We start from the raw sequence: 19,512 nt of genomic DNA on the forward strand, positions 1-19,512 counted from the left end.
TGAGCCACCGCGCCCGGCCTTCTCCTGACCTCTTGATCCACCCTCCTCAGCCTCCCAAAGTGCTGGGATTACAGGCATGAGCCACCGCGCCTGGCCGAAATCTGCTTTTTAAAAGACTTCTAGGTAATTATGAAGATTGGATAGATTAGACTTTTCCTAAAAGATCCCACGTTTCCCAAATTCAAGTTCAGATGACTCTAATGACAATTTTATGATACGAGGAAGATTTGAATGTGTGGACATGGCTGGGAAGGGCGTTCCTGGAATGGAGCATCATGAATACAGGTACTGGTGAGCTTTGGGAGCAACCAGAGAAGAGTCCGTGAGGGAATTCACCTGAGCACTCGATAAACAATTAAACAAGAAGGGTGTGGTGGGGCATGGTTCTCGAAGCAAGGACCCAAGACTAGTCGCTGCACCTGGGCTCTTGTTAGGCGACTATGGGGCCCCACTGCAGATCTTCTGAAGCAGAAATGTGGGTGGAGATGAAGAGGGACAATCTGTGTCTTAGCAGCCCACTCATGGGAGTGTGAGAACCCTTGTGGTGGAGAGGAATTGGTTGAAGGGGGTCTTGAGTGCCAGGGTAAGTCGGGGGGGCAGTGAGATTGGCTTTGATCGCAGGACCCAGGGGCACCTGATGAGATGAACTTCCAGCAGCTTCATCCTGCTGCATGTGTGAAGGAGAATGGAAAGTTGCTTTCTTTTCGTCTGTTATAGATATTAACTTAATAACATTCCAGAATTCCTCAAGCTTGGGAAAGCTGATAAAGCTCTTACTTTTGATTCTTTTGATTTTATTTCTGGAAAATTGTTGATAAATCATGTGAAACAATAAAAAGGTGATACTATTACACAAAAAAGTTAATTGTGGCCAGGCGTGGTGGCTCACGCCTGTAATCCCAGCATTTTGGGAGGCCAAGGTGGGCAGATCACGAGGTCAGGAGTTCAAGACCAGTCTGGTCAACACAGTGAAACCCCATGTCTACTAAAAATACAAAAAAATTAGCCAGGTGTGGTGGTGGCGAGCACCTGTAATCCCAGCTACTTGGGAGGCTGAGGCAGGAGAATTGCTTGAACCTGGGAGGCGGAGCTTGCAGTGAGCCCAGATGGCACCACTGCGAGACTCCATCTCAAGAAAAAAAAAAAAGAAAAAGCTAATTGCACCTAGACATTTTACAATTTAAATTACTTTCTATTATTTGTATGTTATAAACATTCTTGTTAAGCAGAGAAAAAGAATAATTTTAATTTTCAAAAGAAATTGTAAACTTAGGACCAAAGGTGTCAAATGGTATATGTGCTTATGTGGGGAGGAAGTGGATTTCCAAACTGTTAGGTGAACATGGTCATTGTGCAGATTTAAAACTTAATAACTTAAAACACACACTTTGAAAAAATTTGAAAATTAAAATCAAGTAAAATTGACATCTTCTGGAACAAGGGTAAGCTGTGATGCTGGGCGTGTGGTATGAAGTCTTCAAACACAGTAGAAAGCTGCGGGCACCAAGGCACAGCCAGCCCAGGCGCTGAGTACAGGGCAGCTGCAGGGGACTGTGCCAGCCACGCTAAACGGCCTCTCCTGTGAAAGAAGACATGTGGACCGAGACTGAAAGCAGTTGAACTGCTTCTGGAACTGTGATCTATCCCCCTTTGAAGTGGACATCTCCACATAAACAGGAAAGCCTAGCATAACGCTGGGTTGACGAGTGACTCTTAACATTTTCATACTCAGCGCAGGCTGAAGGACAGCGTCCTGGAAGGCCTCCAAGGCCGGCCGAGGCTGTCAGACCGTGCTACTCGTGCGGCGATCGCTCAGTGCTGTTCCCACTGAAACCATAGCACACGCGCTCTGAATGTTCACAGAGCTGTGGCCAATGTTGGAGGTGACACATGTGCTTATTGCCCCAATTTCATCCTTATACATTGTATGTATGGATCAAAATAACACTCTCTGGGTCCCATGAATAGGTACAATTACTACATTTCCACTAAAAATAAAAGGAAAAATTATCAACAATTCTGCCTTTCTTCAGTAATGTTTATTGTTTATTAATTTTTTAGTTGTCTGGCAATTTCCCAACCCGCTTTACCTGTTTCAAAACTCAGAAAAACCACGTATGTTAGAACAGAGGAGCCAAGGCAGAGTCACTGTGCAGCTGATAGAGCTGACTTGCCTGGGTGCCTTCCAAAAAAGGTCCCTGTGGTATCTTCACCATGTTTATATATTTTGTTAAATTTGCAAAAATAAGGTATTTCAACCACCAAGTTAAGACTGCCATCTCTTCTGTTTTAACCTCTCCTACGTCATATTTCCCCTCGGCGTAACGGTGAAACAGCCATGGACATGTCTGGAATCTTGTTAAGGGTTGGCTGGGATACATTTATATACGTTGCAGTCTCTTCCAGGTATTAATAGTTACGTTATTGCTGGCCATCTCATTTGGGATGTCTTCTAGGAATACTCTGAATATAGTCAATGCAAATTAAAGAGCATTCACTCCATAGAAAACTTGAAATATGAAATCTTATAACTCAGATATGAAAGAAACTTAGCAGTTTCCCCAAATTTGACAACAATCCTAAAAATTACATGGTGCTAGTAACACATAGTTGAGGACGTAGAAGAAACCTCTATAAACTGCCAAAAAGAAAAATAAAAAGGAATTTTCCATTAAAAATGTATGTGCTGTGTAATTTTAAATGAGATCATGCCAGTATACAGATTTTTTTTTTTTTTTTCCCGGAGTTTCGCTCTTGTTGCCCAGGCTGGAGTCCAGTGGTGGGATCTCGGCTCGCTGCAACCTCTGCCTCCTGGGTTCAAGCAATTCTTCAGCCTCAGCCTCCCGAGTAGCTGGGATTAGAGGCGCCCACCACCACACCGGTTAATTTTTGTATTTTTAGTAGACATGGGATTTCACCACGTTGGCCAGGCTGGTCTCAAACTCCTAATCTCGTGATCCACCCACCTCAGCCTCCCAAAGTGCTGGAATTACAGGCGTGAGCCACTGCCCCTGGCCAGTATATGGAATTTTAAATGGTATGTTTTGTAGGTACACTACATATTTCCTAAGACTACTTCAGATTATTTTTTACAGGGGAACTTAGATTTTCACACATCGTTAAATAAAAATGGATTATTTTTATTTCAAAAAAGAGGATATGTACCATCAGTAACCATATTTGCCTATTTCCTTGATTATACAGGGAGAAGATACCCATTATCAGAAAAAACAATTATGCACTATATGTACCAGTTATGTAAGTCCCTTGATCATATTCACAGGTATGCTCTTGGAGATTTGACAGCTCTGAAATTAATAAGATGTGTTAACATTCAAATTCAAGAATTTGAATAAATGAAGTGTAATTCTATTTTTCCTTTTATACTGAATGCAGAAATGGAATATTTCACAGAGATGTAAAACCAGAAAATATACTAATAAAGGTAAGAGCTTTTACATGAAAGCTGGGTATCAGAATAAAAGTTGAATAGAAAACCTTTCCCTGAAAGGTTTCCTCCTCCTGCTGGAGGAACTTTCAGTCCATGCAGCAAGACAGCCTATTTGTTACAGTAATTTTTTTCCCTCTCAGGTTGTAAAAAATGGTTTATTTAATAAATGCCATCCACGTAACTGACTGCACCTGGAAGAAAATAATAGAAAGTACCCTTCTCACACTGCAGACAAAAAGGAACCCCATTCTGATGGCCATTCCATCCCTCTAGCGGGAAATGTGGCAGAGGCAGGATCTGAGCTCAGGTCCGTCTCACTCCCAGGCCACTAAACTACCTGTGTTTAAACCGTACAATTTGCTGTTTCCCAGCGCCTGTCACTGGCTGTCAGCAGGGTCCTCTGAGGCTGTGTGGCTAAAAGAGCCCTTGCTGGGCAAGCTGGCAGCATGACTGGACAGACTAGTGTGTGTCGTTCATTTGTTGAAGCGCCGTGAGTTAACCATTTTCAAACCCGTAGACATTTGGAAATATATGTAAAACATAGCCAGAATATTTGTAAACTTGTTCCACTGAATAGACACATCACTTTCTTATCTGCTGGAGGTACTTTCAGGTGCTCATAAAGCCAGTAATTTGTATTTTACAGACTTTAGATGCTAGTAATTTTCCTGCTGGTGCATAAATATTTGGCGTGGTTTGTATTACGATAGCCACATAATGGGACATTGCTTGTCCTTGCTTCTCTCCCCTTCCAGCAGGATGTCCTGAAATTAGGGGACTTTGGCTCCTGCCGGAGTGTCTATTCCAAGCAACCATACACGGAATACATCTCCACCCGCTGGTACCGGGCCCCAGAGTGTCTCCTCACCGATGGGTTCTACACGTACAAGATGGACCTATGGAGCGCCGGCTGCGTGTTCTACGAGATCGCCAGGTAGCGCCAGGCCAGGCTCCTGCAAGCTCTGCCTCCTGGGTTCAAGCCTGCCTCAGCCTCCCAAGTAGCTGGGACTACAGGCCCCTACCACCACACCCAGCTAATATTTTTTGTATTTTTAGTAGAGACGGGGTTTCACCATATTAGCCAGGATGGTCTCGATCTCCTGACCTTGTGATCCACCTACCTTGGCCTCCCAAAGTGCTGCGATTACTGGCATGAGCCACTGTGCCTGGCCCAGAGCTGTATTTTTAAATGTTCTTTGTGGCATGTAATATGAATTGAATTTATTTATACAAGTTTAAATTCTTTATTTTTATTTTTATTTATTTATTTTTTTGAGATGGAGTTTCTCTCTTGTTGCCTAGGCTGGAGTGCAATGATGCGATCTTGGCTCACCGCAGCCTCCGCCTCCTGGGTTCCAGTGATTCTCCTGCTTCAGCCTTCCAAGTAGCTGGGATTACAGGCATGCACCACCACGCCCGGTTAATTTTGTATTTTTAGTAGAGACAGGGTTTCTCCATGTTCGTCAGGCTGGTCTCGAACTCCTGACTTCAGGTGATCCTCCCACCTCAGTCTCCCAAAGTGCTGGGATTACAGGCATGAGCCACCGCGCCTGGCCCAGGTTTAAAATCTTGTTCCCACAATTCCAAAAATCTATAAAAGCTTTGGAAACCAAAAGGTTTCTTGGGACTCATTTATTGACAAAACCTGACCTGCCTCGTGCTGAATTTGTTAGCACAACTTCTCTTGGCTGATGGGAGGCGCACTGTGGGATTATTTATCACGGTTGCTGTGAATTAGTCACATTTCACCACAGACATCGTGCCTGACAGATGTGGGAATGGGGATCTGTCTTTTGCCTATTAGGGAACACATGTCGGACCTATTGGTAAAGTGGAAACAGAAAGGCACAAGGGAGAGTGGAGCCTCCCAGCGGCTAGGGTCGCTGTACGCGCCAGGCTGAGTTCCTCGTGTTTCGCGTGGTGAGGGCGCTGCATGCACCAGGCTGAGTTCCTCGTGTTTTTTTTGGTGAGGGCGCTGCACACGCCAGGCTGAGTTCCTCGTGTTTCACGTGGTGAGGGCGCTGCACACGCCACGCTGAGTTCCTCGTGTTTTTTTTGGTGAGGGCGCTGCACCCGCCAGCCTGAGTTCCTCGTGTTTCACGTGGTGAGGGCGCTGCACACGCCAGGCTGAGTTCCTCGTGTTTTTTTTGGTGAGGGCGCTGTACACGCCAGGCTGAGTTCCTCGTGTTTCGCGTGGTGAGGGCGCTGCACACGCCAGGCTGAGTTGCTCCTGTTTCGTGTGTGTGAGGGTCACTGTAAGAGCTAGGCTCAGTTCCTTGTGTTTCTTGTGGTGAGGGTGCTGTACGAGCTAGGCTCAGTTCCTCATGTTTGGTGTGAGTGGGCCTGCCTGGTCAAGGGGACCAGGCAGAATAGAGAGACCCATGGCCATGTCCTGACTGTAAGGTCAGCCAAGAGAAAGGAAAAATAGACCCAAAGTCAAGCAAGCAAGTTTTTATTAACCTGCCGGTTGCCCCCTTAACAGACAGAGGAAGTAGCCCCAAGCTTATAGAATGAGGGATTTATATTGTGGAGGGGAGTTTGAGAGAGTTCTTTGGGATGGCCGCATCCCAGGGTTGGTTTGTTTTTATTTTTTTTTTATTTTTGTTTTTGAGACAGAGTCTTGCTCTGTTGCCCAGGCTGGAGTGCAGTGGCACCATCTCAGCTCACTGCAAGCTGCGCCTCCCGGGTTCACACCATTCTCCTGCCTCAGCCTCCCGAGTAGCTGAGACTACAGGCGCCTGCCACCACGCCTGGCTAATTTTTTGTATTTTTTGTAGAGACGGAGTTTCACCATGTTGGCCAGGATGGTCTCCATCTCCTGACCTCGTGATCCACCCGCCTCGACCTCCCAAAGTGCTGGGATTACAGGCGTGAGCCACCGCGCCCGGCCATCTCAGGGTTGTTTGCTGGTTAATTTTGCCACATATCACCTTGTGATGTTTATGGTAGCAACTAGATGAAGAGCAGGAACTTACAAGAGGGTGTAGGTAAAGTTTGTTTATGCTTCCCAGGATCTTCTCCTGTGTGGTCTGGATGGTTTGTAATTGGGGTTTGCTTATTGCAGCAAGGTCTGATGAGTGAAGTCTGCTGACTGCAGCAGCGCCTAGATAAGAGCTTAGAAATGTAAAGAGGCTTGGGGGAAGGATGGGTGGCACAGAGAAGGGTTGCAGAGCATTAGAGGGAGGGGTGGGCAGCGCCAAGAAGCTTTTTTGGGGGCAGTTTGTCCCTAACTTCCCAGCCCTTTAATAGGTAATAGAAGAGGGGCGCCGTTGTCATCTGGTTGCTTCTTGCTGGGAAGGGGCGACGGTTTTGGGGGCAGGCTGGACAGTAGGGACTGCCGTTCTTGGATCTGTTAGTATTCTTGGAGCAGCATCATATCTTGTATTGTCCTGTGGGTGAAGGCTCTGATACGGTCCAGTAAAAACTGAGTGAGAAGGTGTAGGAGACAAGGGCTGAATGCTAGAAAAAGAAGAATGGTTCTGGCAAGGCCTAGAGGGGCATTAGCCATGGAAACCAGGTACTAAAGGACCGGGAGGGCCATGCTGGCCATCAGGGGACATTTTCTTTAATGTTTTGTGCTCGGTCCGTTAGTCTTTTTACAGAATCTTGTACTAAGCTAGATTGGTTACGATAAAAGCAACACTGTTCATCTAGAAAGAGGCGGAGTCCTCCCTTTTTGGCTGTGAGTAGGTCTATGTCTCTGTGATTTTGAAGAACCACTGCTGCTAAAGAATCTGTTTGTGATTGGAGAGTTGTAATGGATTTGGCTATCTCTTCCAAGCTATCTGTGAGGTCTTTGGAGAGGGATTGGTAATAGGAAACAGAGGTGGTTAATCCTGCAGTCTCAGTTCCAACTTCCGTAGTTATTCTGAGGGCTACTAATAGAGGTATGAGTTGTATCGCACGGCAGTGTCGGATAGGGGTATCGGGGTACTGGGATTGGTAGGGGTTGGTCTCCTAGGGCAACGTTGATTTTGGACAGAGGAAAACCAGGGTGCAGGTGCCCATCCAGTTAGAGGGGAGGCAAATATAAGTTGAGGTACCACATAGGAAAAGTATGCCTTGGCTTGGTAGGCAGAACTGGTTGTGTATGCTAAAAAGATGTGCTGTTTTGTTACTCTCATGCGTCTGTACTCCCAGGGTCCCGGCTAGAGCTGCTGCTGTAAGTGGTTGTAAAGGGGTGTTTGCTTTAGGCTGGGGTTTGGGGTCTTTTTTCCCAGTGTAAGAGGAAGCGTTTTGTGTCCACTACGATCCATGTGGGAGTGTTGCTGAATGTTGGGATAAGGACACAGTCGTGGGTGGCGGGTGCAGGGAGAGGGGAGCCAAGGGAAGAAGGATAAACGGGAGGTGTCGGCCCTTGCAGTACTCTGAGTTTTTGTTAAGGAGGTGGGAGGTGTCAAGGGCTGAGGGGCTAGAGAAACGAAGCCTGTCTTTATTGTTGGTGGCTCTGAGAGTAGTATGTTCGGTGGAGGGTTTGAGTTGTGCGGTGTAAGTTGCACAGTTTGGAATTTAGGTGGCTGAGGGGAATGCCTGAGGGTAGATGTCATTGGCACACAGTGGTGCTAGATAGGATGAGATTGTGTGGGTTGTTACGGCTCCTAATATGCCTTTATCACAGCTGCGGTAGGGGGATAGGTTGTGTAAGTAGGGATGTCAGGTTGTCACAGCTAGACCGGACTCGCTGACTAACTGGGGGGAGATTTTTGTTAATGCCTGTGTGTCGAATTTGAGGGGGGCTGTTAATGAGGATTTCAGGATGGTAGGTTACTTGGGTGGAAGTCCAGTTGTAGGCTGAGGCAGGGATTGCATTGTATGTTGTGGAGAGGAGGGATACGCAGAGCCAGCAGTCTCTTGCCAGAGAGGAATTGGAGTTTTTTAGTAAGGAGTGTGTGAGATTAAGTGTTCTGTATAGGTGTTCAGGGGTTGTAGGTATTGGTTGGGCTGAAAGAAGGGTTGGGGTATTGATTATAAGATGGGTTAGAAAGGCAGAGAGTGAGCAGAAAAGTAAATAGTTCGGTTTTACCCAGAGTGAAGCTATAGAAAGAGCCTTGGAAGAAAAGGTTGGTTATGCACTTGAAAAAGGCCTCCAGGGTGTTGTTCCGTGGGTGGAACCAGGAAATATCTTGTGAGAGGGCGTGAAGGAAGAGAGTGAAGTGGTAGGATAGACAAAGGCAGGGCATCTAGGGAGGATGTGGCAATGTTTATTAGCGACTGTGATTCCTGCTATAAGGGTAACCATTAGACAGAAGGCTAAAGTGAGGGAGACTTTTTGGCTGGTATTCGAATTGGAAGGAGTTACACTATATAATCCCACTGCAAACAACAGGGTAAGTAGTATAATACCTGCAATTAGGGTATAATAGAGTGTCTCTATTAAAGGAAGCTAGTTGTAATAGTAGTTTAAACCTGTTTGAGATAGATGAATTTACTGATGTGAAGTTTCTTCTGGGATGAATGTAAGGTGGAGTTGGGTTGGCCCAAGGAGTGTGCTGGAATACCAGTTCCAAGTTGGTGAGGTGCTGGTTGGTGGATCGGAGGTGGGAGCTCTCTTTAATCTGGAAAGGTGATACCAGGGGGTATGTCCTCAGAGTTTGGCTGCAGTAGGGGTTGTGTCACACGTGTCCGTGTGAAGAGACCACCAAACAGGCTTTGTGTGAATAACAAGGGTGTTTATTTCACCTGGGTGCAGGCGGGCTGAGTTCGAAAAGAGAGTCAGTGAAGGGAGATGGAGTGGGGCCGTTACAGGATTTGGGTAGGTAGTGGAAAATTACAGTCAAAAGGGATTGTTCTCCAGTGGGCGGGGGCAGGGGCCACAAGGTGCTCAGTGGGGAAGCTTCTGAGCCAGGAAAAGGAATTTCACAAGGTAATGTCATCAGTTAAGGCAGGGACTGGGCATTTTCACTTCTTTTGTGATTCTTCACTTGCTTTAGGCCATCTGGATGTATAGGTGCAGGTCACAGGGGATATGATGGCGTAGCTTGGGCTCAGAGGCCTGACATTCCTGTCTTCTTATATTAATAAGAAAAATAACATAAGATAGTATTGAAGTGTTGGGGCCATGAAAATTTTTGGGGGGTGGTATGGAGAGATAATGGGCGATGTTTCTCAGAGCTGCTTCGAGTGGGATTAGGGGCAGTGTGGGAACCTAGAGTGGGAGAGATTAAGCTGAAGGAAGATTTTGTGGTCAGGGGCAATATTGTGGGGTTCTTAGAAGGAGCATTTGTCATATAGAAAGATTGGTGATGGCCTGAATGCTGTTTTGTATGAATTGAGAACTAAACAGAAGACACAAGGTCCGAATAAGAGAAGGAGAAAAACAGGTATTAAAGGACTAAGAATCGGGAGGACCCAGGATGTCCAATTAGAGAGTGCCCAAGGGGGTTCAGCATAATTACTTGCTTGGTTGGTGGGTTTTTGGGCTCTGTCCTTGACAGAGTCCTCCTTTTTAAGTTGGAGGCGGAGCTTGGTGAAGTGTGTTTTTAAAAGACCATTAGTCCATTCTACCTTTGCTGAAGATTGAGGACGGTAAGGGGTACGAAGTTTCCACTGAATACCAAGAGCCTGAGAAACTGCTGGGGTGATTTGATTAATAAAGGCTGGTCCATTATTGAACTGTATAGAGGTGGGAAGGCCAAACTGAGGAGTTATGTCTGACAGAAGGGAAGACACAAAAAAGGTGGTGGCCTTTTTTGACCTTGTGGGAAAGGCCTCTCTACCCATCCAGTGAAAGTGTCTATCTAGACCAAGGGGTATTTTAGTTTCCTGACTCAGGGCATGTGAGTAAAGTCAATTTGCCAGTCCTGGGCAGGGGCAAATCCCTGAGCTTGATGTGTAGGGAAGGGAGGGGGCATGAACAATCCCTGAGGTTTAGTAGAATAGCAGATGGAACACTGAGAAGTGATTTCCTTGAGGATAGATTTCCACGATGGAAAGGAAATGAGAGGTTTTAAGAGGCAGACTAGCGGCTTGTAACCTACATGGAAGAGGTTATGAAATGATGACAGAATAGAATGGGCCTGTGAGGCTGGAAGGAGATATGTTCCTTGGTCCAAGAACCATTTGCCTTGTGTGGGAAGAGATTGATAGGTGGAAGTTTCCAGTGGGGGAGTAAATGGGAGTGACTGATGAGAAGGAGAAAAACTGCCATGAGGGATAGAAGTTGGAATGCTAGCTGCTTTTTTAGCTACCTTATCAGCATAAGCATTGCCCTGAGCGATGGGATCTGATGCCTTTTGATGGCCCTTGCAGTGAATGACTCCAGCTTCCTTTGGAAGTAAAGCGGCCTGGAGAAGAGTTTTTATTAAAGAGGCGTTAATGATGGAGGACGCTTGCATAGTGAGGAAACCTCTTTCAGCCCATATAACGGCATGGTGGTGCAGGATATGGAAGGCATATTTAGAGTCAGTATAAATATTGATGCATACTTCCTTTTCAAGAGTGAGGGCTCAAGTTAAGGCAGTGAGTTCGGCTTGCTGAGAGGAAGTGGAGCGGGGCAGAGCAGTAGCCTTAGTGATAGATGTGGAAGATACTATAGCACAGCCTGCCTTTGCTGGTAAGTGGCAATTAGGCCTGGTGGAGCTGCCATCGGTAAACCTAGTGTGATCAGAGTAAGGAACAGGAAAGAAGGAAATATGAGGAAATGGAGTGAATGTCAGGTGGATCAGAGAGATACAGTCATGGGGGTCAGGTGTGGTATCCGGAATAATGCTGGAGGCCAGATTGAAGTCTGGACCAGGAACAATGGTAACTGGGAGACTCAACAAAGAGTGAGTATAGCTGAAGGAGCCGGGGAGCAGAAAGTATATGCATCAGGTGTGAGGAAGAAAATAGATTTTGGAAGTTATGAGAATTGTAGAGAGTGAGTTGAGCGTAGTTTGTGTTTTTGAGGGCCTCTAAAAGTATGAGGGCAGCAGCAGCTGCTGCATGGAGACATGATGGCCAGCCTAAAACAGTAAGGTCAAGTTGTTTGGACAAAAAGGCTACAGGACATGGTCCCGGCTCTTGTGTAAGAATTTCAGCCGCACAGCCCTGCACTTTGGCTCTGTGTAATGTAAAAGGGTTGGGATGAGTTAGGGAGAGCTAGTGTGGGAGCAGCTTCCAGGGCTGTTTTTAAGGAGTGGAAAGAGGAGTGGGGAAAGGATTTAGGATCTATGGGGTCAGCTAGGTTTCCTTTTGTGAGTTTATATGATGATTTTTTTAGGATGGCAAAACCAGGTATCCAAAGGCAAAAGTGTTCAACTATGTCCAGGAAGGAAAGGAGTTGGTTGTTTTGTAGAAGGGGTTGGAGTTTGGGAGACTAGCCAGACACAATTAGCAGGGAGGGCACGTGTGTTTTCATGAAGAATTATGCCAAGATAGGTAACGGATGAGGAAGAAATTTGGTCTTGACTGAAGTAATGGGGTCTGTCCGTGAAACCTTGCAGCAGTACAGCCCAGATAATTTCCTGAGCCTGATGGGTGTCAGGGTCAGCCCAAGTGAAAGCAAAGAGAAGCTGGGATGAAGGGTGCAAAGGAATAGTAAAGAAAGCATGTTTGAGATCCAGAACAGAATAATGGGTTGTGGAGGGGGAGGTATTGAGGATAGGAGAGTATATGGGTTTGGCACCACGGAGTGGCCAGGCAAGACAGTTTGGTTGATAATGTGCAGATCCTGAACTAACCTGTAAGACTTGTCTGGTTTTTGGACAGGTAAAATGAGGGAATTGTAAGGAGAGTGTATAGGCTTTAAAAGGCCATGCTGTAGCAGTCGAGTGATAACAGGCTTTAATCCTTTTAAAGCATGCTGTGGGATGGGATACTGGCATTGAGTGGGGTAAGGGTGATTAGGTTTTAATGGGATGATAAGGGGTGTGTGATCGGCTGCCAGGGAGGGAGTAGAGGTGTCCCATACTTGTGGATTAAGGTGGGGAGATACAAGGGGAAGATGTGAAGGAGGCTTTGAACTGGGGAAAAGGGTGGCAATGAGGTGTGGCTGTAGCCTCGGAATAGTCAGGGAAGCAGATAATTTAGTTAAAATGTCTCGACCTAATAAGGGAGATGGGCAGATGAGGATAACCAAAAGGGAGTACATAAAAGAATAGTGTCTAAGTTGGCATCAGAGTTGGGGAGTTTTTTTTTTGTTTTTTTGTTTGTTTGTTTGTTTTGGAGACAAGGTCTCCCCCTTTTGCCCAGGCTGGAGTGCAATGGCGCGATCTCGACTCACTGCAACCGCTGCCGCCCAGGTTCAAACGATTCTCCTGCCTCAGCCTCCCAAGTAGCTGGGATTACAGGTGCTCGCCACCACACCCTGCTAATTTTTGTATTTTTAGTAGAGACGGGGTTTCACCATGTTGGCCAGGCTGGTCTCGAACTCCTGACCATGTGATCCGCCCACCTCGGCCTCCCAAAGTGCTGAGATTACAGGCGTGAGCCACCACGCCCGGCCCGAGTTGGGGAGTTTTAAAAGGTTTAGAAGCCTGGTTGTCAATACCCACAACAGCTATGGAGGCAAGGGAAACAGGCCCTTGAAAAGAAGGTAATGTGGAGTGGGTAGCCTCCATATTGATTAAGAAGGGGACGGACTTACTCTCCACTGTAAGAGTTACCCAAAGCGTCTGTGATGGTGCAGAAGGCTTTCGAGGTGATCAGGCAGATTAGTTTTCAGCCACTAAAGCCGAGAAGATCTAGAAAGGAGTCAGTCAGAAAGCCTTGGGCCAGAGTTCCAGGGACTCTGGGAGTGGCTGCCGGGCGAGTTGGACAGTCTGATTTCCAGTGGGGTCCCGCACAGATGGGACACAGCTTAGGAAGAATTCTGAACTGCGGGGATTTCTCGGCCCAGTGACCAGATTTCCAGCACTTGAAGTAAGATCCTGGGGAAAGCAGTCCTGGAGGAACGCCTGGCCACTGCGGTTCGGGCGTTTGGAAGTTCTCACAGTGGAGGCAAGGAATTACAATTCAGAAATACGTTGCTACTTGGCTGCCTCTACTGTATTATTGTACACCTTGAAGGCAAGGTTAATCAAGTCCTGTTGTGGGGTTTGGGGGCCGGAATCTAATTTTTGGAGCTTTTTCTAATGTCTGGAGTGGATTGGATAATGAAATGCATATTGAGAGTAAGATGGCCTTCTGGCCCCTCTGGGTGTAGGGCGGTAAAGCTAAGGGTTGTTGCCAAATGGGCCATGAACTGGGTTGAGTTTTTATATTTGATGAAAAAGAGCCTAAACGCTAACTGATTTGGGAGAGGTCAGATAAAGAAAGCGGAGCGTTAACCTTGGCTATGTCTTCAACTCCAGCCGCCTCTTTAAGAGGAAATTGTTGGGCAGGTTGGGGAGGCCTAGTCTCCCCACACAAAACTGTAAGCCAGACCATGTGTGAGGAGGGGAGGTGATACAAGGATTATAGGGTGGGGGAGCGGAGGCTGAGGAAGAATTGGGACCTGCCTCGGCCTGGCGAGGAGCAGCCTGGGGAGGAGGGGAGAGGTCAGATGGGTCTGTAGAAAAGGAGGATTCAAAGGACTCAGAGCTTGGGGTGGAGACTGAAAGAACAGACAGGAGAGAAAGAAGAAAGATTTGGGACAAGTCGCACTGGGAGCAGAGACGAGGGAGGGACCAATGTGTAAAAGAATGCCTGAACATCAAGCACCTCAGACCCATTTGCCCATTTTCTCAACAAAAATCATCCAGGTTTGTAAAATGGAGAAATCAAAAGTGCCATTTTCTGGCTATTTAGAACCATTATCGAGTTTGTACTGGGGCCAAGCGGTGTCGCAGAAGAAAGTAAGACGCTTAGGTTTTAGGTCAGGCGAGAGTTGAAGAGGTTTTAAGTTTTTGAGAACACAGGCTAAGGGAGAAGAAGGGGTAATGGAGGGTGGAAGGTTACCCATAGTGGAGGCAAACCCAGAGAAAAGAGAGGGTAGAGACTCGGAGAAGGGGGGTGGTGAGCAGCCCTGGGCTCCAGTGTGGGTGAGCAGCCAAAGCAGGCGTCCCTGCAATTGACTCGCCACCAAGTCAATGTGAGTGAATGACCAAGGCAGGCGTATCCGCAGTGATTAAACACCAAGGGAAGACTGTCTTCCCGAGTCTGTGACCAGCGCCAGAGTTTTGGGTCCGTGGATAAAATGTGTTTCCTTTGTCTCTACTAGAGAGGAAAAAGAACTGGAATTGGAAGAACAGGGAGACTGAAGGGTAGCAAGAGAGGCTGGAGAAGAGAGTGAAAAGACCACTTACTCGATTTGAAATTGGTGAGATGTTCCTTAGGCTGGTTGGTCTGAGGACCCGAGGTCGTGGGTGGATCTCCTCACGGAGTGAGGGTGAGAACAGGGGACTGGTCTCCCGAAGGACGAGTCCCCCTGTCCCGGGTTTCAGCACCAAATGTCACGTGCATCCGTGTGAAGAGACCACCAAACAGGCCTTGTGTGAGCAACAAGAGTGTTTATTTCACCCAGGTGCAGGCAGGCTGAGTCCGAAAAGAGAGTCAGTGAAGGGAGATAGGGGTGGGGTTGTTTATAGGATTTGGGTAGGTAGTGGAAAATTACAGTCAAAGGGGGTTGTTCTCCAGCGGGCAGGGGCGGGGGTGGGGAGAGGGGGTTGGTCACAAGGTTCTCAGTGGGGAAGTTTCTGAGCCAGGAGGAGGAATTTCCCAAGGTAATGTCATTAGTTAAGGCAGGAACCAGCCATTTTCACTTCTTTTGTGATTCTTCACTTGCTTCAGGCCATCTGGATGTATACGTGCAGGCTTGGGCTCAGAGGCCCAAAAAGTAACGATGACCTGGAAAGGTTCTTCCCATTTTGGTTTAAGGCTGGTTGGGTTAAGGGTTTTGTTTTTTGTTTTTTGTTTTTTCTTTTTTGTTTTGAGACAGAGTCCCGCTCTGTCGCCAGGCTGGCCACAGTGGCACAATCTCAACTCACTGGAACCTTCGCCTCCTGGGTTCAAGTGATTCTTCTGTCTCAGCCTCCCAAATAGCTGGGACTACAGGTGCGCACCACCATGCCCGGCTTATTTTTGTATTTTCAGTAGAGAAGGGGTTTCACCACGTTGGCCAGGGTGGTCTCGATCTTTTGACCTTGTGATTCACCTGGCTCCGCCTCCCAGTGTGCTGGGATTACAGGCATGAACCACTGTGCCCGGCCGGGTTAAGGATTTTTAGAAAAACATATTCTCCTGGTAGGATGGTCTGGTCAGTGAGGCCTTTATGTGGAGAGGAGATGGCGGATGAGGGAGAGTGTTGGGAGGTATTCTCCTAATTGAGAATCAGAAGGAGGCCTGTTTTGTAAGAGGAAAGGGCGTCCATATGTTAATTCAAATGGGCCGAGCAAGGAGGGTGCCTTTGGGCTGGCTCTGATGTGGGCTAGAGCTATGGGTAGGAGGGAAGTCCAGGGCCTTTGGACTTCTAGAGTGAGTTTGGTCAACTGTGTTTTAAGGATTCCATTTGCCCTTTCCACTTTTCCTGATGATTGGGGTCGATATGGGTTATGGAGGCGCCACTGGACACCGAGGGACTGGGAGAGCTGTTGAGTGATTTGGGAAATGAAGCCAGGGCCATTGTCTCATTGAATGGAGCGAGGGAGACCAACCTAGGGATGACTTCTCATATAGGGATCTGGGAGACTACTGCGGCTTTTTCTGAAGAGGTAGGAAATGCCTCCACCCACCCAGAGAACGTGTCTATAAGAGTGAGAAGGAATCTTGTTGTTTTGACAGGAGGCATCTGAGTGAAGTCTATTTGCCAGTCTTCCCCTGGGAGTGTTCCTCTTAGCTGGTGTGTAGGAATAGATGGGGAATGGGGGGCTCCTTGAGAGGAAGTGACAGAGCATATATGACAGTTTGAAGTGATGCTTTTTAGTGAGGTAAATAGGTAAGGGGAGTGGAAATATGGGTGGAGGAGGAGATAGAGGGGATGTGCACCAGTATGGAAGGATTGGTAGAGAGAGGTCAGGATTTTGTCGGTGTGTCCCTGGGGAAGGTCTGGCATCTGGTCCTTCTCTATCCAGTCTCCCTGGAGGAAGGCTCCTTGTTGCAGTAATGAGGCTTTTTCAGTGGGGAAGTCTTGAGGTTGGATTGCACGGGTAATGAGGAAGAGGGAGGCAGAAGCGGAAGAAAGGGAGGCTTCTTTTGCTGCCTCATTGGCCTTTCTGTTGCCTCTTGAGATTTTATCTGTTCCTGTTTGATGTCCCTGACAGTGTATAACTCCTGCCTCAGTTGGGAGATGTACAGCCTGAAGGAGTTGGTAAATAAGGGGGCCGTTAGTGATAGGGGTCCCTTTGGCAGTAAGGAATCCCCTCTCTTGCCGGATGGCGGCGCGGGAATGAAGAATGTGATACGCATATTTGGAGTCTGTGTAAATGTTGACTCTTTTGCCTTTGGAAAGGGTTAGGGCTCTGGTGAGAGCTATGAGTTCTGCTTTTTGAGAGGAGGTTCCTGGAGGTAGGGGCTTAGCTTCAATTACTCGGTCAAGGGAAACAACTGCATACCCAGCAATTTTGGGGGAGCTGGTGGGCCTGGAGGAGGAGCCATCTATAAATAGTTGGTCATCGGGGTTGGTGAGAGGCTTGGAGGAAATGTTAGGAAAGTGTGGCTGCAGGTGATCTAGGATGTCAGTGCGAGAATGAGTAGGAGGAGAAGAAGATACAGGGAGGAAGGATGCTGGGTTAAGGGGAGAACTTTTGGCAAGACTGAATTTGGGATTTTTTATAAAGAGGGCATGGAGTAATCGAATCCGGGAAGGAGGAAGGGAGCCCAATGCTCGGGATGAGAGGAGATCCTGTAGATGATGAGGACTGCAGACGGTGGTATTTTGACTGAATGTGAGTTTCCTGCTTTCTAGAGCTAAAGCGGCCGCTGCTGCTAGCGCTCTAAGACAGGTTGACCATCCTCTGACTGTGTTGTCTAATTGTTTAGAGAGGTAGGCTACAGGGGCAAAGGAAGGAGGGTCTCCCTTCTGTTGCCCCAAGACACCGAGGGCTATTCCTCGGCTCTCGGCAGTATAGAGAGTGAAAGGTTGGGAGATACCAGGTGGGGACAGAGCTGGTGCAGTGACAAGAGCGGTTTGAAGTTTGCAGAAGCTGGGGAGATTTAGAGGCTCACTGAGAGGGCCTTTGGCTGCTTTATGGAGCGGGTGAGCTAGGAGGGCAAAGGTGGGAGTCCATATTCTTAAAAAGCTTGCTAGTTCTAGGAAGGAAAGGACTTTGCTTTTGGAGGAGGGTGCGGGCAGATTATCTCTTAGTGCTGCTTGGGCGGGGGTCATAGCCTGGGCCCCAGGGGAAAGTTGAATTCGTAGGTAAGTTACTATGGAGGTGGAAAGTTGAGCTTTGGACAGGGAGACTCTATACCCTTTGGTGGAGAGAAAGTTTAAGAGAGTGACTGTGCGCGTTTGAGAGTCTTCTAGAGAGGGCTGCAAAGGAGAAGATTGTCCACGTATTGAAGGAGACGGCTTAGGGGAAAGGTTTAAGGAGGTGAGATCTCGAGCTGAAGCTTGTCCGAAGCAATGAGGGCTATCTCTGAAGCCTTGAGGGAGGACAGTCCGGGTGACTTGTTGTGACTGGAGAGTGTCAGGGTTGGTCCAGGTGAAAGCAAAGAGGTTTGGGGAATCAGGGTGCAGGGGAATAATAAAAAAAGGCATCTTTTAGGTCAACAGCAGTGTAGTGGGTGGTGTTGGAGGGAATGAGAGAGAGAAGTACATAGGGGTTAGGAACTATGGGGTGAAGAGGAAGGACGGCCCGATTGATGGCTTGGAGGCCTTGGGGGAGTGGGTATGAGCCGTCTGATTTTTTAACCGGAAAGGTGGGGGTGTTATATGAAGAATGTGTTGGCCTAAGAAGACCACGTGAACAGAGCTTGTTTATGATGGGCTGTAAGCCTTTTTGGTGGGTTAGGGAGATGGAGTATTGGGGGATGTTGTGAAATTTAGGTCTTTTAACTGGATTTTGATGGGGTCATGGTGAGCAGCTAGAGAACGGGTGGTGGCGTCCCATCCTGTTGGGTTTATGGGAGAGGTGGGAAGTGGGTACTGGGGAGAGGGGTCAGGGGCTGGACTTGTAGAGAGGAGTAAGAGGGACTCTGGTTGAGGGAGGCAGAAAAAGGCGATAGAAGCTTTGAATTTGGCCAAAATTTGAATTTGAATTTGAATTCTAAATTGAATTTGGTTTTGAATCTGGCCTAGGAGGGGGTAGGGCAACGAGGCATGATAAGGAAAGAGTGTGAGAAAACAGTATCAAACAGAGAGCAAGGAAGGGGTCTGATGGCGCATGGATGCAAGATGAGTCCATCATCCCCCATGACTGAGACCTGAGAGGGATGAGTGGGTCCTGAACATTCAGGCAAAGCCGAGTAGGTGGCCCTGCTATCGATTAAAAAACAGATCAGCTTACCTGCTACTTGCAGAGTTACCCTGGGCTCTGATGCAGTGATGGCAGATGGGGCCGGGGGCCCTGGCCCTTAGCTGCAGGAATGCAAGCGATTCTTCACATTTTGTCATGTTAAAGGGGTGGTGGCTCTGAGGAGCAGGCTTGTCTGTCCGTTTGCTGAGAGGACAGTTGGACTTCCAGTGGCCTGTCTGCTGGCTGACTGGGCAAGGGCTCTTTGGCACTCGAGGGTTAGGACATGCCCGTGCCCAGTGGCCTTCTTGGCTGCCCTTAAAACAAGGCCTGGAGGGTTGCTGCTGTCAGGTCTTTTGTGCCCTTGGGCAATATGGTTGAGTTGATGTATAGCTGCTGCTAGAAGCTGGTATTTAGCACGATTTCTTTGGGCTTTATCTAATTTATTTGGCTCATCCCTGTTATTAAAGACTTTGAGAGCCAGGTTAAGGAGGTCTTGTGTGGGGTCTGAGGGGCATCTTCAGCCTTCTTTTTTTTTTTTTTTGAGACGGAGTCTTGCTCTGTTGCCCGGGCTGGAGTGCAGTGGCCGGATCTCAGCTCACCGCGAGCTCCGCCTCCCGGGTTCACGCCATTCTCCTGCCTCAGCCTCCCGAGTAGCTGGGGCTACAAGCGCCCGCCACCACGCCCGGCCAATTTTTTGTATTTTTAGTAGAGACGGGGTTTCACCGTGTTAGCCAGGATGGTCTCGATCTCCTTGACCTCGTGATCCGC

At 47.7% G+C, this 19,512-nt stretch overlaps 1 protein-coding gene across 2 annotated transcripts in view; it reads left to right on the forward strand.

Annotated features, from left to right (window-relative positions):
- The window catches only part of MOK (MOK protein kinase), a 76,805-nt gene that overhangs the window by 49,728 nt on the left and 7,565 nt on the right, over positions 1-19,512 (forward strand). For both annotated transcript variants that reach the window (XM_011951439.1, XM_011951440.1), the window contains 3 exons: positions 3,205-3,283; positions 3,397-3,445; positions 4,207-4,385. In XM_011951439.1, coding sequence (XP_011806829.1) covers positions 3,205-3,283; positions 3,397-3,445; positions 4,207-4,385 — 307 coding nt within the window. The remainder of the gene's footprint in view (positions 1-3,204; positions 3,284-3,396; positions 3,446-4,206; positions 4,386-19,512) is intronic.

Source organism: Colobus angolensis, unplaced genomic scaffold (genome assembly GCF_000951035.1).
Source record: "Colobus angolensis palliatus isolate OR3802 unplaced genomic scaffold, Cang.pa_1.0 Scaffold32, whole genome shotgun sequence".
Taxonomy (NCBI): domain Eukaryota; kingdom Metazoa; phylum Chordata; class Mammalia; order Primates; family Cercopithecidae; genus Colobus; species Colobus angolensis.